The sequence below is a fragment of the Mercenaria mercenaria genome, unplaced genomic scaffold, assembly GCF_021730395.1.
Source record: "Mercenaria mercenaria strain notata unplaced genomic scaffold, MADL_Memer_1 contig_3875, whole genome shotgun sequence".
Classification (NCBI taxonomy): Eukaryota; Metazoa; Mollusca; class Bivalvia; order Venerida; family Veneridae; genus Mercenaria; species Mercenaria mercenaria.
This window is the reverse complement of record NW_026462057.1, coordinates 37,295-55,792: the sequence shown is the minus strand read 5'-3', so window position 1 is coordinate 55,792 and position 18,498 is coordinate 37,295. Positions and strand designations below refer to the sequence as shown.

Below are 18,498 nucleotides of genomic sequence, written 5' to 3'. Positions count from 1 at the left end.
TTTTCTATTTTTAGACCTACTGACCTAGTTTTCGATGGCATGTGACCCAGTTTCGAACTTGACCTAGAATTTACCAAGATGAACATTCTGACCCATTTTCATAAAGATCCCATGAAAACTGTGACCTCTAGAGATGTCACAAGGAAAAGTTTACGGACGCACGGACGACGGACGCTGCGCGATCACAAAAGCTCACCTTGTCACTTCGTGACAGGTGAGCTAAAAACAAAACAGTTAAACAGCAATCACTAGAAATTGCAAGGGGGATAGACAGAATATTATTCTTGCAATCAAAACGTAGAACATATAAGAAAAACAGCCGGGAATCATCAGACATGTTCGAGATAGTCCTGGTGCCGAAAACATTGATGCTTGAGCAAGCAATGTTTTGTTGTATTCTTAAAATTGTGTGTTTTAAGTTCTTTACTCTCTCACTGATTGCTAGTGGCCTCTCTTTTTTTCTAGATTTACTGGTGGAGGAAGACCCTGGGTTTGTTCATTTATTTTAATATTTTTTCTCAATAGAATTTTAGTTCTATAGTGTTTAGTCCAGCGAACCAACATTCATGGGTGACTAACTAGTACAGAGATATTTGACTTTATCAAAAACTTCAAAACTTGGAGCTAAAAATGGTTACCTTTCTTCCTGTGTTGCCATGCCAACAGCATGTTCCTGTTGAATTCTGGGTAGACTAGACTGGTTATTTCCACTACTGAAGTAGGTATGTTCTAGCTCCGAAATAAATGCACAACATCTACAATAGCAAACATGTATGCCAGATTTTTTTAATGCACTAAAATTAAAGCTGCAATGTTTCTTAATTGTCAGAGAAATATTATGCATTGTATTAAGGACATTAAAACACACTGTTTTTGTAATACGTAATCTTATTGGCTGTTGACTTCAACTTTGCAATTTTGTTATGTCTTGTGGACACAGCTGCAAATTTCATGTCATTTTCAATACATTGATCATCTGATCTTTAAGAAGTATATTGAGAACCAAATAATGTAAATAACATCACTGCTACAAGGAAACACTTCTTTCTCTACAAATTTTATAAGATGCGAAACACGTCACTTTCTACAAGGTATAGTTAACCCTTGTTATAGATGTCCACATGGTGGATATTGACCACAGACAAAGGCAAACTAAGACTGCTTTTAAGAAAACACAAGCATTCACAGGTATGTGTGTTTGCTTTATACTTTATACAATGTATTACAACAAGTAAATTGAAGGTTCAAACCTGAATACTTGTTTCCAGCAGTCTGCCGAGTGACTTCCTATCTCCAACCCTGTCGTCATCATGGCATCCATACTAAGCACGTGAGCTGCATGCAGCCGCACCAGTTTGGGTTTGGACTGTAAGAGGATTGAAGACTTCTGTGTGGCCCTGTCAGGTGGACTGAAGGTTGCATGTTTGAAATCTTCCATGACACATGAGGTGTTGGCCAGCAATGCAAACACCCCTTCACATCTTTCTTGCAAACCTGTAAGAAATTTAAGAATATCATTAAATTAATGCATTTTTTGTTATAAAAAAGTATCATCATCATTATCAGAAACTAAATGGCCTACCAACTGATCGTCCGGCTGATAGCCCGATAATATGGAAAACAACATAACCCCTTTTCTTTGAAGAAGGACATAAAAGTAAGTTTAAAACAAGAGCTGTCGCTAATGGTGACAAATGTCCAAGCAGCACCTTGACCTTTGACCTGGTGACCCCAAAGTCAGTAGGGGTGGTGTACTCAATAAGTACTATCAACATGTGAAGTTTGAAGGTCCTGGGTGAAGTGGGTGAAGTGGTTCGCGAGTAAAGTGCCTTCATGCAAAAAGTTAACGTTTGCCCCTGTGACCTTGACCTTTGACCTGGTGACCCCAAAGTCAGCAGGGGTGGTATACTCAATAAGTACTATCAGCATGTGAAGTTTGAAGGTCCTGGGTGCAGTGGTTCGCGAGTAAAGTGCCTTCATGCAAAAAGTTAACGTTGTGACGAACTAACTAACGAACGGACGGACAGTTGAAAACTAATATGCCTCCCTTCGGGGGCATAAAAATAAATTTTAATGCTAAACAGCTATTCTATTCAACCCATGGCTCTAATAAATTCATTCTGTACTAACATTTGAACAGGACTCTTCCTTGCAACACCTACTTTGAACAAAGTTAGAACTTTGCTGCAATGTGATTCAAGAAAATCATTTTAAACCAAAACTTAACTATATGACAATTACAGGAACATGTGCTAAACAAACAAAGCTAAATAAAGTACAAGTTTTTGAAACAATATCTGTTAAAACCTATGAAAGAAATCTGAGACAAAAAATAACCTTAGAAGTTAGAATGAAAAAAAAAATTTTAACATACAATGTTGGTAGACATGTACAAAACTGTCATCTGGAACATAAACATTAAAACGAATTCTGTCATGTCCTAACCATAAAATCATAATAATGGTGTACCGGTACCTAGGGAGCAGCAAAGTTTAGCTGCAGTTTGCAGACCATCGAGACATTTACACAGTGCTTCACGTTTCCTCAAACTCTCCTCCTTGGCTCCCTCGGTGCCGATCATGATGGCAAAAGTATTGGTCACACCTATTGCACTCTTCCCATTGAGGAGGACTGACAGAACATCAAGGATACCATCCCAACATGTAGACAAGATCTCACTGGCTAACAGTTTACCTGAGTAAAAGTATTTAAGAATTTAGTTTATACATACACAGAGCTCCAGATAAGCTTTTGGTGCAACTGGGTATTTACCCATCACTTTTTGTCTGAATTGGGTATTGGAAATCTGAATTGGGTAAAAATAGTATCATTACCCAGCCTTTTCAGAAGTAACTGGGTATTTGCTAAAACCAACTGGGTAGTTCACCAATCTCGCACAAACAATTGAGTATTTTTTGCTTATGGTAACATGGTTATATCATTTACCAGGACTGACTAACTACATAAAAGTACTTTTTATAAATCAATAGCACCCTTCAATGTTTAATACAATGTGATTAATTAAAACAGTACTGTCTTTTTAAAATTATTTTTTCATGCCTGTAATCAATGTAAACATGTGTATTTTAATTCGTAGAACCAAAGATATTTTTTCTCCAATCATTCAATGTATTCGAGATCCTTTTGTTTCTTTTTCACTTTTCATGTAGTCGGAGATCAATTCATCAATATCCCGAACGATGTGTTCATTGCAATATGTGTTATCCCATAAGATGTCATCCAGTATCGGTGACACTACATTGTCACAAAGAGATAAATGTCATTGTTGAACAGCAATATATCCCACTAATTTGTTTTGTTTGTGCTGCAACAATGTTGTTTACTGCCCTTTTTTACATTTTATTGTCGTTAAAGAAAATTGTTTACAAAGTGTCCAAATAACACCGATCAGCTGACTGAATGGTCCTTTGATTTTTCAGATAAACTGTAACCTGTTTTGTGGGAATGTAATACCAGTCAGTTGTCTAGCATTAAAGTCTCGTACCCATTTCAGTAATAAGGAAAATGCGATACGCAAGTGACTTTTTATGAATTGGGTATTAGGAATTTTAACTGCATTTTAGTACGTACACAATATAAATTAAATTGGGTTTTCTGCAATTTTAATTGCGTAAATACGCAAATACGCAGCTTATCTGGAGCTCTGCATACACAAGTTAACTGAAAGTTAATTGCAAAACAAGTTCTTAAACTTCAATTTATCACTCTTGAACCCTTATTTCTGATGGAATCCACTGATTTGAGTCTATTTGAGAAGAGAAGTCAGTTTCCTTTTAATCTTTAGCCTGCTAAATTTTTAAAATGAACTGGTCCATCATTCAATTTGGGCAATACCATTTATTATTTGAAGGGGTGTTCACTGAAAATTTACACTTACCTGCTTTGACAAGTTCGGAATCACTTGCAGGTGTACCTGTATCTTCTTCACACAAGACACTCCCTCTCATCATCTGACCTCCTATAGCATGACTACCTTCACCATCTATATCTGAAACCATTGTTATATTTTATTCTCATAATCATTCAACAAAATAACAAAGCCCCAATATTTCCTTTGTTACGTAAGAGTAGGTATTTTCTATTCGAAACCTTCTAAATAAAATAAACCTCACTCAACTTGGAACAAAGAACTGATTCTAGAAACAGAAGTGTGAAACTTCCTATATATTCTGCCCAAATCAAGAAGGTGTATTTTCCATCTCGGCTCATATCAGCTTAACATATTTATACGATTAAACAAAAACAAGACTACTGCCCAGCAATGAAAGACTCCTACTGGAAGAGGCATCTATCATATCTGCTGCCATAGGAACCACATTTTTTATACTGAAATTTAAATAAAGAATCTGCATATTCTCCAAATAACATATCATCTATTAGTCAGGCTTCATGAGAAATTTCCTGTTGAACTTCTTTTTTAGTAAACACAGAATCTACCTTTTCCTCACATTTTTGGACTATGTGTTGCCATAGCAACCACACTTGTTGCTCTTGTAACAAAAAAGGATGTGCATATTCTCCAGATCTACCAATGTATCAAGTTTCATCATACATGCCATATCTCCCGCCAGGAGACTTTTTCTCCCATATTTTCAGTATATATCCTGGTCTCCCGTCGGGACATGAAAATCTCCCGTAAAAAAATAAATTCAGAAAAAAAGTCATATGTCGCAAAAATCGAATCTCGGACCCAATGTAGACCAAAAAAACTTGAAACTCCGTATCGAGTAGCCCGGAAATCAATAGTCTAGTATATAATGTAATTTTGATAGTTGTCTATAATCCCCTTGTTTATCGTGAGATACACGCCTGAGGCATTAATTATCTTACCACCTACTGTCACAATCTGCAAACAATTAACCATTTAATCATACCTGGAGGCAATTGTAAAACATGTGCATGAGATATTTTAGACTGATCCAATAACATCAAAGTAGCTGATCCGTAGTTTTCAAAACAATATGAAAACCAGTCTTAAAATTACGTCATTTTACCGCCACCTGCCAAAGTGTACTTTCGTTTTCGCTGCATGCATGACCTCAATATTTATCGAGCGATCAGAGGGTGAGACAGTTTAGTGCTTAATACACCGAGTTTATGCTTTTCAATTTAAATACTTGCACAACATGCAAAAAATCAACCACGATTTAGCAAAAATTGGCAAGTTAATGTCAGATACTACAGAGAATTTCGGACAAACATGAATTCGGATAAGTGAATTTTATGAGATAAATTCAATTCATACTGCCCTAAGAATTGACTGACATTCGTTTGTGATATTGTCATGTTGCAATAATTAACGGGAGAAGAACTACCAGTTTAAATATATGTAGTTTTAATCTAAATATGGACAATTCAGCAAGAGAATGACTCATCGTTGTTTTAACAACTTTATTTCTGAAAAGAAATGACTGCCCTTAAAAGACTGTTTTGACATGATCTCTCTGCAATCTTTTTAGTATTGTATGCTTAAACATGTCAAAAAGACCACTCCCTCTAGATGCAAAAGCATCAACACATAAAAATTAAGAACAAAGTATCTGGTTCAATCTTTCATGGAATACTAAATTTCCTTGGATTAAGTAAAGTGCTATAAGTAATAATCATGTATTCTGTACATAACTGTTGGCACCACTCAATTCAATATAGGAAATTGATGATTTTTTCATGAAAACTGCTATTTAGTGTGTAAAAAATGAGCGAATTAAAGTCCCCCTTATTTTCACCCAAATCTCCCTTAAAAAAAGCCCTGTTGAGGCAAATCTCCCTTACTGACCATCTGAAAATATGGCATGTATGAGTTTCATGAAAAAATATCTTGTTCTTCCAAAGTTATTGAAGGATCCCTCTTTATGTGACTGACTAACAGGCAAACCATAAGTTCCCTCTAGTGAAACAGCGGTTGGGGAATAAAAAATTACCATGACAGAACTTACGCAAAATGTGACGAAAATTGCAAAAAGACTTTAAGGATGAGACAGAGATAGAAAATGCAATTCTCATAAGATAAGCATTTAGTCTATCAGACATGCAATAACGGGCCAAAACCTTTAAGAGCTGTGATTAAAGCAGTATCCTCTTCATGGTTCCAACCAGCTTCCCCGAGCAAATCTCTGTCCAGCACACACTTGTATACAGTAGATAGCCAGTCTGGGGAGAGGTACAGGAACATGTCCGTGTCCAGTACACTGTCAATAAACTGACGCTGAAAACAAAAGAATAAGAAGTGGAAATCACAGTCAAGTTATTTTATCAAAAGAGCACACATTCAAAATTATTTCATAATTTTCAGTTCTGTAACTAGAGATGCTTTTGAGAAAAGCGCATGTCTCCCACAACTGCCCCTATGAAAAATGTCTAGTTTCTCTAGATGGTTTAGACGAGTGGATCCAATCAGTTATTCAAGGGCCATAATTCAAAAGTGCCTGGGCGGATTTGGCTAGTTATCGATCTTGGCTGAGGACTTATGGTCAAACACATTTTGTTCAAGTTTGGTGAAGATCGGATGAGAAATATTTGACTTAGAGAGCGGAAAAGAGTAATAAGGCTGATTTTTCGGTAATTCAAGGGCTGTAACTCCAAAATGCCTGGACTGATTTGGCTAGTTATCGAACTTGGCCAAGGCCTTATGGTCAAACACATTTTGTTTAAGTTTGGTGAAAATCGGATGAGGAATGTTCGACTTACAGTGCGGACAAGCTTTGTGACAGACAGACACACACACAGACAGACAGACACACAGACTGGAGTAAATCAATATGTTTTCCACACCACTGTGTGGTGGGAAACATAATTAATGCTCAAGATAGTGAATGGAGCTCATCAGTGGTGAATTTGTTGGATCACAATCTAACTGCTCCTTATTTAAGGAACACAACATGTAATCAATTAATCAATAAAATATCTCTATAGGAGAGATCGCCCTAACGTCACGCATCAACACCTGTTTATCTGGTGGTGGGCAATACAAATATTTTTACATCGTTTGTGTATGGGATCGGAATTTTTAATTTTTAATAACTTTTTCGTTCATTTGTGGATTTTAAAAATTCAAAAAGTTTTGAAATGCTTACAATTTTCGTATTTCCTTATTCAAATATCTTTTGAAAATGAATAACCGTTTTAAATAACATATGATTTTAATAGCGGCGTAGCGATGCTCCATACTTTTAGAAAAAACACTGTAAGTTATGCATTTATAATTAATCCATTTTATAATAATTAAAAGTTATCAATAAATTGCTTGTTTTATATCCTTTCCAATGATCAAAAAATTATTGATATCATTTGTGTTTTTAAAAAATTTAAGCCGTTAGAAAAACATCACTGTTAATAAAAAAACATGGGCGCTCAGCGTCTGCCCACCCGATCTATGTCTTATCAGTTCTAACAAGAGCTGTCACTAATGGTGACAAATGCCCCCGCAGCACCTTGACCTTGACCTTTGACCTGGTGACCTTGACCTTTGACCTGGTGACCCCAAAGTCAGTAGGGGTGGTGTACTCAGTAGGTACTATCAGCATGTGAAGTTTGAAGGTCCTGGGTGCAGTGGTTCGCGAGTAAAGTGCCTTCATGCAAAAAGTTAACGTTGGCCCCTGTGACCTTGACCGTTGACCTGGTGACCCCAAAGTCAGTAGGGGTGGTGTACTCAATAAGTACTATCAGCACGTGAAGTTTGAAGGTCCTGAGTGCAGTGGTTCACGAGTAAAGTGCCTTCATGCAAAACGTTAACGTTGGCCCCTGTGACCTTGACCTTTGACTTGGTGACCCCAAAGTCAGTAGGGGTGGTGTACTCAATAAGTACTATCAGCATGTGAAGTTTGAAGGTCCTGGGTGCAGTGGTTCGCGAGTAAAGTGCCTTCATGCAAAAAGTTAACGTTGTGACGAACGAACGAACGGACGGACAGTTGAAAACTAATATGCCTCCCTACGGGAGCATAAAAATAGAATATACAACGGATTTGTATACAAACACGATCTCTCCTATACAAATACTGCTATTATGAACATACTTCACTATGTCATGTGTGGTATGTCTTTTAGCACTGATAAAACTGATTGTTTCTGATTAATCTATTTTTATGTTAAATGAAAATGAAACTATATTCATTATGCATTAGCAAGAACAATTAAAAACTAGAGCTATCACTAAAGGTGATGAATGTACCCCCCGCATGCACTGCCACAGTACATTGCAATTTGACGCACTCAAGATTGCATAATTATGTGGACTGTATGTATATAGACTGTATGTATACAGTATAGTAACAAAAAACAAAGTCCCATAACTATGCAGAATATTTACCTAAAAGAACATAACATGGACCATGCACAACTAGGGTTGATACTGATCACTTGTGTGAAGTTTCATTAAATTGTGTGCAAGGGTTCTGAAGATTAGGTGCGCACAAGATTGCATATGCAGACTGTAAGTACATAGTATGTTAACAAGAAACAAAGTCCCATAACTCTGCCATTTTTGTTGTTGAAAGAACCTAACATGCCCCATGCACAACTACTGTCGTTACTGATCACTTATGTGAAGTTTCATTAAATTGTGTCAAAGGGATGAGGAGTGATGGTGCGCACAAGATTGTGTCTATGTATATAGTATAGTAACAAAAAACAAAGTCCCGTATCTCTGCAATTTTTTTTTTCTGAAAGAACCTAACATGCCCCATGCACAACTACTGTTGTTACTGATCACTTGTGTGAAGTTTCATTAAATTGTGTCAAGGGGATGAGGAGTGATGGTGCACACAAGATTGTGTCTATGTATATAGTATAGTAACAAAAAACAAAGTCCCATAACTCTGCAATTTTTTTTTCTGAAAGAACCTAACATGCCCCATGCACAATTACTGTTGATACTGATCACTTGTGTGAAGTTTCATTAAATTGTGTCAAGGGGATGAGGAGTGATGGTGCACACAAGATTGTGTCTATGTATATAGTATAGTAACAAAAAACAAAGTCCCATAACTCTGCAATTTTTTTTTCTGAAAGAACCTAACATGCCCCATGCACAACTACTGTTGTTACTGATCACTTGTGTGAAGTTTCATTAAATTGTGTCAAGGGGATGAGGAGTGATGGTGCACACAAGATTGTCTATGTATATAGTATAGTAACAAAAAACAAAGTCCCATAACTCTGCAATTTTTTTTTCTGAAAGAACCTAACATGCCCCATGCACAATTACTGTTGATACTGATCACTTGTGTGAAGTTTCATTAAATTGTGTCAAGGGGATGAGTAGAGATGGTGCGCACAAGATTGTGTCTACGGACAGACAGACGGACCAGTATACCCCCCCCCCCCCCCCCCTTACAAATTTGTTGTCGGGGGGTACAATGAACTTCAATATTTGTGATTTGAATCAGATTGCCACACAGCTGCCAATCCATAGCACTAAAATATGTTTTTAAATTTACAAAGTGCTGAGTATAAGCCTCTATGCTGTAATAGAAGCAATTTACAGTAAAATTAATTTGTACTCACCTCTGATATGGGTATAAGTGATTTATCTCTGTTGTCATAGTAACAATTTACAGTAAAATTCATTTGTACTCACCTCTGATATGGGTATAAGTGATTTATCTCTGTTGTCATAGTAACCATTCACTGTCAGGTTCAAGCCTAGACTGAGAGCCGAATAGGAGGTAGAGTAAATACTGTCAGCGTTTAATACTGTCACTGTGGACGATTCCTCTGTATAACACTTCTCACTACTTGATACCTCTGTAATACAAAATTTACATATCATAACTGTCACAAAATCTTATAACATTTCTGTGTATATACTGTTTGATACAATCTTCCTTAATCAATAACACAATGTACTGACTTTGTGAATTTTTTGCAATGAAACATATAGCTGGAAAACAACTGCAAGATTTACCAAGTCATCAAAAGGAACATTTCTGTCAAATTATTTTAAAAATCAGATTAGAAGTTTAGGAGACAATTCTTATGAAGTGCTGGCTACCTAATGTTTAATCATGTATACCAAAAAATTTGAATGTTCTTGGTTCCTCAAGAAACATTCTGTGAAATGATTTCTAAATTGAACCAAGGATTAAGGGGAACAAGTTGTTGTTTTAGCTCTGGAGGCCAAGTGTTTTGACAAATCAGAATAACATGAATATTATTGGCAGATGGCCCTTTAATCTTTACCCTGCTAAATTTCTAAAATGGACGGATCCATCATTCAATTTGGGCAGTACCACTTATTATATAAGGGGTGTTCACTGAAAATGCAGGCTGATCTTGGTCTGTGCTGGTCACAAAAGCAGAATCACTAAGTCTTGCTACCAGCGGGCTAAAGGTTAAGAAAAATTTCAGTGAAAATTTTTCAAATCTGACAAGAGGTTCTTTAAAGACTTTCTATTTTTAGCTCTGATGGCCATGTTTTCGAACAAATCTAAACACTCTTAATACACGTCACCCAAGGAATATTTGTGTGGACTTATTCTGAAATTAGGTAAGAAGTTTCTGAAAAGAAGATTTTCAATTTATTTATGTATTTGGGTTTTACGGCGCACCAACACAGTATAGGTTACATGGCGCCAAACAGGGCTACAGATTTTGGTTCCACATCTCATTTACATCGTAAAAAACATGAGGTATGGGATCAAAATTTGCATACCTTCTGGAATCACAGAGTTACTGTAAAACCAAGTGTTAAGACCCTAATATGAACTTAGGTGCTACCTAAAAGGCAGAGCTCCCTTGAAAAATCACCAGTGCCCCTTGAAAATTAAAGGAGTGCTGCTGGAATTATGGATCCGTTTTAAAAGTTTATGTTCTTTAAGATCTATTAAAATTTTAAGAATTAATGATAATTCATGATTTCTGACCGAATGTCTTAGAATGCATTAAGATTAAATCTTGACATGCGAAAACTCTACAAAAATGCTATATACGAACTAAAGAAAGTTACGGTTCCTTTTAGAAGGAAGAATGTGTCCAACTTTTAGGCAAAAATACTGCTATGATAGATGTCTGGTATGGGAGAATGAAAATCATTTACATGTACAAAGCTTGTTTAAAACCCAAAAGACTAGCCATCTTTGAAAGTTAGTGATGAGTATTTTACCCAGAGAAAATCACTGTTTGCCGAAATTCTCAGAGACAGTCTATGACATTTTTATGGTTATGTAAATATTATGGAGGCTCACAGGGAAGACTGGGCATGCCCAACTGTGTTGCTTCTTGAAATAAATAGTGTATACAGAAAGGCAAGCGACATATACCAAACTGTTAGACTAGTCTGAAGGTCACAAAAAGACATGTCGCCAGTCGGAGTTCCACGACTGGAAGAATCTATCACGGTCATCAAAATGGCGGCCATGTTTGAAAATATCATTTTGCGTATCTTAAAATTTACATAAGTTACACCGCAATATTTAATATTATTATCTTTGATTTTTCATCCTGGAATATTTGTTGTCAATGTAATAACAATTCTGTAGTATAGAAAATAATTAAATGATGTGAAATAATCAAACTATATGTTACCCCACCCGCTTTATTTGAACAGATTGTTTTCTTATTGAATGCATTTGTTTTGTATAAGCTATACCGTCGAAATATATACGAATATCATCATATTCCAATAGTGTTGCGGCTTTATGTGTGCTTTAATCTATCTCAATGTGATGTATACATTTCAATTTCGATATTTATACAGCCTGTAATTGAACAAGCTACACATTCTCTGCTACACATGAACATTATTCTTATAATTTGCTGGCCCAACTTTCATATCGCGTTGAACTGCACAAAGATTTTAAACATCCGCACTTAATTAAATGAATGACTAGCATTCATGCAAATAAGTCCCTACCTTTCTACTAATGTTTCATTGCAGTTTTAATTTGATAGAAGCCTTTCAAAGGTTAGGATTAATAGTTTCCATAGGATCTCAAACTTTATTGTACAATAATTTAGAGTTGAACAATGAAGTTTCCATAGTCCATTGTTTCCATTGTTAATGTCATTTTAGAATATGTCGGCCATTTTAGCCCAGTCTGTGGCAAGCGATGTGCGAGAAGGAAACTTTTCATGATGGATATCACGACTGGGTGATGAAACATTTGCCATTGTCTGGCATTCTGATTTAACTCTTGAGATTTCTGGGATAATTCTATCCATGGTCAATGGATGTCAACAGCATTTTATTACTTTCATAACAGTTCTATGACAGAAATGATGATTCTTGCTATCACAAATGTCTTCTCCCTGAAACCATTTTGTCAACGACAAAGAACGTATGTCGATCATTTACAAAATTTCTTGAAATATAGACACCCTAAGTAGAGAATGGTTACTGTGTATCTGATTCTGATGGGCTAAAATATATAACCCATGTAAGAAGTATTTTAGTTCTGTAAGTTTTAATGTTAAGAAGTATTTTAGTTCAGTAAGTTTTAATGTTAAGAAGCATTTTAGTTCTGTAAGTTTTAATGTTGAATGTATAATACACCGACTTGTAAATGCTATTAACTATTAGCTTTGACCACTTTTAACAGCAGTAGAATTGTGAATGTGTAAGTACATGTACTTAGGGTCATGTACTTAGGGTCGAGTACATAAGATTCTGTGATGAGTTGAGAACGCGACTGTCCATGACATGATCAAATTGTCACTCACACTTTCCGTGGAAGGACCAAGAATCAACCAGTGCAGAAAATATGCAATGAAACAGGTATGGACTTCCCAAGAAGATCTTGATTATCAGCAGTAACTGTAACTAATTCTGTCAGTACCAGGGCTGATTATTATTTTCCCTGAAGAATTTAGCTGTAGAGGAAAGCCTTTCCATCCAAAAAAAGTGATTTGTTATATATTTGTTTCATCGGCAATAACTCAATGTGGTTGTTTGTATTTGTCAAGTTATTTAGCAATAGATTTTACTATATCCATATTATCTGCATTGGCATATTTTGTGTTAATTGTCGAATTTTGAAATATAAGTACCAAATGGTGGGCTCTGGTGCATTTTTGGTCTTAATTTTGAGGTACTGGGAGGGGTACTTTCCAAATTTTAGGGGGGTCAGTGTGTTCTCCCCCTGGAAATATATGTATGAAATCGAGGCCTCTGGTGTGCTTTTGAGTCTAAATTTGGAGAAAATATTTATCCTTAGCCAATAGTTGGATGCAACTTTGATGACTACAGGTCACTTCTCAGCAAACTTGGGGGGGGGGGGGGGGGGCATGGGCACCCTCTTTCCAGCCCTGGATCTGGACCTGAATCTTGTACATTTACTCACAATTACACAGCATATTTATCCTTAGCCAATAGTTGGATGCAACTTTGATGAGTATAGGTCACTTCTCAGCAAACAGGGAGGGGGGGGGGGGGGACATGGGCACCCTCTTTCCAGCCCTGGATATGGGCCTGAATCTTGAACATTTACTCACAATTACCCAGCAGCACAATATATCGAGGGCTCAACACCAAACTAGTCTATCTGCTTCTATTTCTATATACCGGTACATTTAGACTAGTTTCGCGTTGAGCGCTCGATATAAGGTTTCTCTATTTTCATGTTTTGAGGTCCCCATTGTACAAAGCTACCTGCACCTCTTATGCTCCAATATCAAGGTCTGTATTCAACTCACATAATGAACTGTCAGCAGGTTTCATCATGCATATTAAAGGTCTTTAGAGCCTCACCAGTACACCATCAGTCCTTACATTATGTAATAAAATTCATTATACAAATAGACTAACAACATTTATAAACATATTTTTTCTTCTTTAGATAAAAAAGTAGGAATAGTAGGATTTTTTTCCCAAAAAAGTAGGAAAAAAGTAGGAACAGACCTAAAAAGTAGGAAAAGTAGGAAAAAGTAGGACTACTTAAAGCCTGGAAGATCCATCAAGCTGTTCATGAGAAGAAGTTGTTTAGATATATTTCTATCTGTAGCTGCCCATAAAAGGGGCCAAGTGCCTCTACTTGAATAAATTTGAGAGAGGACCTTACACTGATGCTGCACACCAAGTTTGATGAAGACCCATCAAGTGGTTCATGAGAAAAACTTGTTTAAATGTATTTCTATTTGTAGCTCTAGCAGCCCCTTAAAGGGACCAAGTGCCCAAATTTGAATAAATTTGAGACAGGACCTCACAATATTGTTACAGACCAAGTCTGATAATGATCCATACAGTGATTTGTGAAAAGAAATTGTTTAAAGGTTTTTTTCCCCTATTTTTAGCTCTTAAAGTTCCTTAAAGGGGTCAAGTGCCCCCATTTGAATAAACCAAATAGCGGACCTTAATTGCCAGGATGCTACAGACCAAGTTTGATGTAATTCTGACCAGTAGTTTCAGAGGAGCAGATGTTTAAGTGAAAAATTTTAATGTTGACAACAGATGCCGGATCGTCCACCTACACTTACATCCTGCACCCTTGGTTCAAGTGAGCTATCAAAACATAATCTTATCACCAAGAACTTTAGGGGCCCTGATGGGTCAAGGCAATCTTTCTTTCTATTTTAAGGATAGTCCCAGTCAAATATGGCTGAATTCCAGCAAGCAAGTTGTTTGACTTAAATGATGTATGAGTGATGAATAGATGCCATGTGAACCCAATTGTGCACTATAAGATCTATTAGAGAATACTTCATCTGGTTTAATTCCAGGAGGTATTGTAAATCATTAATATTTGTTGGAGACTTGTTTTCCTTAGAACAAACAAAATTTCATTCATATGAAATAAATGATTTTACAGCAATTCTAGAGCCCTATTCACTTGCCCAAAAGGGTCTCAGGGCTATTTTGAATCCTTATCTAGAGGATGTTTCTGGCCTAATGTGGTTGAATCCATCAAAAAGTTCTGGTGAAGAAGGCTTTTGAAGAAATGTTAACATATTCTGACAGATCACCCAGTACCTAGGTGAGCTAAAAAATCTGGATGCAGTAGCAGCGTAGGTGAACTGTTCACAACTTTCCATAATTTATAATAATGACAATAACTCTTCAAATCCATTTTTAGGCATACAAAAATTTCTTAATTTGGAAACCAAATACTTTTCACAATTGCATACGGAAATTCAAACCTAATCAATATTTTCTATAATAAAAGAATGGCATTAATCAGTGGAATGAACAGGTTTATTAAACAATAGATTAAAAATCAAAAAGAGAATAAAACCAACATAGCATGAAATATCAAATTCCATGCTAACAGTGCATTTTATTCAAGACTTGAAAAACAACCTTCAAAATAGTATTTCTGAATGCGACAGTTAGGAGAAATTCTTTAAATTTTGACTTCACTGGAAAAAAAACAACAGGATTACACAGGATTGATTACAAAAATGGCAACTGCAGCAGGTAATGAATATGATGACAATGCTTCATTAACACAGGAGTCAGATGAAATAAAAGAGATGTATTGTGAAAATTGTGAAAAGGAACTGGGAACTGTAGTTACAGCGGATGGATTTTGTGTCGAGTGTATGGAGTATTTGTGTTCTACCTGCCTCAGATATCACAAAAAGTATGTGCCTGACCATACCCTGCAAGATAGTGCCAACATGCCACAAGACTTCTGTTTTGAAAAATGCCAGATCCATAAAGTTGAATTAACTAAGTTTTACTGCAAATCTTGTGACCAGATAGCATGCCCAAAATGTAAGACTGAACACCACAAAGAATGTACAGTTGACCACATTCCAACATTGGTTGGATCTACTGATATCAAGAGTGAAGTAATGAAGATAAATCTATCAATTGATCAAAGTTTAGAACAATTGGCTACTTCAAGAGATAACCTAAACTCAAAACTAACAGAAGTTCACTCAAACAGAGCCAATGCTAGTGCTTCAATCAAGATGCAAAAAGATAAACTAAAATGTGTTTTAAACAAAAACTTTCAACTTCAACTGAAAGATATGGATAGGAGGCATGACAGTTTTTTGAAAGATCATGAAAAGAGAAAAGCTGACTTACTTGAAAAGTTAGACAAAGAGAAGGAAATGTTAACACATAACCATCTCCTTCAAAAAGAGAAAATTCAAGAAGAACAAAGGCTACTTGAAGAACAGTTAGAAGAAGGTGATGAAAAACTAAACAATGATTCAGAAAAACTAAAACAAACTGATGAGTTGAAACTGCAGACACAGATATCAAATGCAAACAAAACTGGGGCAGACCTAACAGACTTGAAAACAAACTTTCAAACAAAAATAAGAACAGGACAGAAGAGTAGAGTATTTTGGGCAGTAAAAACAGCTAAATACGAGGTAGAGAAACTGAAAACTGATACAGATGAAGCAAGCCAGGACATTGAAATAAATAATTATGAATTTCAACCATGTGAAGTGCCTCCAAGAACTGATGCAATCTTAAGCTTTGGTTCTCTTACAGAAAAATGTAGAAGAAAAAGAAAAATTTCTAAAGAGTACTCAATTTCAGTGGAATCAATATCTGATACCAAAAATAGCAAAATAACAGGATTATGCAAACTCTCTGACAACTTTCTTGTTGCTGTTGACAATGATAATGCTTCTTTTAAACTTATAGATGCAAAAAAACACACCCTGTCATCTACTCTGCAATTAGAAGACAAGCCTTTTGGTGTAACAAAAGTAGAAGACAATGAATTGGCTGCCACACTACCAGATGTTGGAAAGATCCAGTTCCTCTCCATTACTCAAGCTACAGAATTGGCTATAGGTCCTCATCTTGCTGTCAAGAAATACTGTCATGGCATTGTGTACAAGAAACCAAATCTTATAGTATTGTTCACCACAAAACCAGGTGAAGTGCAAATCTTGGACAAAAATGGAACAATACTGAAAAACTTCAGTGATCTGGACAATCCTGTTTATATTGCACTTGGTACAAACAAGAGCATGCTATACATCATTCATAGAGCAAAGCTTCCACATATGCCAAAGGCTTTGACAAAAATGTCAACAGATGGAGATATTATTACAACAAAACAAATACACACCGTCAGTGAAGTTGGTTTAACAGTAGACAAAGTAGGAACTATCTATATCTGTTGTGCATCAAGCAAAATTATTCAAATGTCTGTTGATCTCAAAACAAAGCATGAGATACTTACGCCACCTCAGCATCAAGTCAGAAGGTCATCTTCAATTTTCTACTGCAGTAAGGAAAATAAACTCTATGTTGGTGGAGAAGGGGCTATTAACGTTTATAAAGTTAAATAGTCAAATGCACACTGAAATCAAATGCAAGAAATAGAAAGCCAAGTAAAATAGAGTGCAGTTAGAAATAAAGCGAGTTAATCAGGAAATATCAGCTTGAAATGATGAAAAGAAACACCCCAAAGACTGACTAACACTACTTGAAGAAAGTTAGAATAAGCAGATCAAAATCTAAAAGAAAAGTATAAAAATCCATAATACCAAGACATGTCTTACAATGTTCATAAAAATGAAAGAACAAAACAACTTACTATTTCTTGCATTGAACAGGTAACAAAGGCTGAGAGAAAGTAAAGATGATGAAATAAGTAGCTAAAAATGTGATCAAATAACAATAAAAAAATACTACCAAAAATTAAAGTCAACTCTGACTCTCTTTTAGAAAAAAAAAATCAAAATAAAAAGTTAGCAAAATAAGTGGACTACAAATTTTCAAAAAAAAAAAAAAAAAAAAAAACCAACTTGATGTTGTGTATTGAAATAAAGCTTCTGTACAACAAAACACACTGAAATTCCATCTTCCATATTTCAAGTGTGCAACAAAATACTCACTGTCGGACATCAATAAGGGACAACCACCTACCACAGATTGCCCAAATTTTATGCAGTCTTTCACCGTATTTCCAGTTGCTCTTCAAATTTGGGGAAAAATGCAACTAAACACTGCAGGAAATCAGCAAATATGAAGACTGAATTTTGTCATTTCTGTGTCAATTCTTTGACACTTGATTTAAGTACTTTTAAAATCTTATTGTAATTTTGAATCATACTGATCAGATGTAGTTTTTTCCTCTACTTTATGTTTGTATAATTGGTTCTTGACGACATTCATTGCATTTCCTGCGTTTGATTAGATATTGTTTTGCATATTTTGGAAAATGTCATTTACTAATCAGACTGCATCATTTTTTGTGCTTTCCATAAATATGGGCATATGAGCTATTTTATAAATAATTTTCAAGATAATTTTCATCATCTCAAGGATAACATTTTTATAGACTTTTTAAAGCTTTGTCAGACTGACCAATATACAGTCAATGAACAAAACAATACTACCTTCCTTTATAATGCAATGAGTTTTGTAAAAGTACATGTTCAGCTTCATTTGACCAGGCTAAATTTTTTCACTTGTTCATTTTCACTGTTAACACTGTGTTGAAGCACTGACATACAACATACTACTATTTCAGGACTTTTTTTTAATATTTTTTTTTACAGCATTTTTCTTAGAGTAAGAACATATTCATACATTAGCACAAATCATGGGGTCTATAATCTGTGCCTACAACA

The 18,498-nt window shown here is 35.7% G+C and overlaps 2 protein-coding genes across 2 annotated transcripts; one reads left to right on the top strand and one right to left on the bottom strand.

The window, feature by feature from the left end:
- Nucleotides 1–638: 638 nt before the first annotated feature.
- On the bottom strand, nucleotides 639–11,091 carry LOC128553475 (brefeldin A-inhibited guanine nucleotide-exchange protein 3-like; the record flags this gene model as incomplete). Its single annotated transcript, XM_053534637.1, has 7 exons — nucleotides 11,076–11,091; nucleotides 9,596–9,762; nucleotides 6,070–6,226; nucleotides 3,899–4,009; nucleotides 2,476–2,694; nucleotides 1,251–1,494; nucleotides 639–755 (listed from the first exon to the last, which is right to left on the bottom strand). Coding segments are annotated over exons 1-7 (1,031 nt in total), but the record flags the coding sequence as incomplete, so codon positions are not given.
- A 4,257-nt stretch (nucleotides 11,092–15,348) lies between these two features.
- Nucleotides 15,349–17,211, top strand: LOC128553474 (uncharacterized). The gene has a single exon (XM_053534636.1). It carries the CDS (start codon nucleotides 15,349–15,351, stop codon nucleotides 17,209–17,211), a length of 1,863 nt encoding a protein of 620 aa, XP_053390611.1.
- Nucleotides 17,212–18,498: the final 1,287 nt, after the last annotated feature.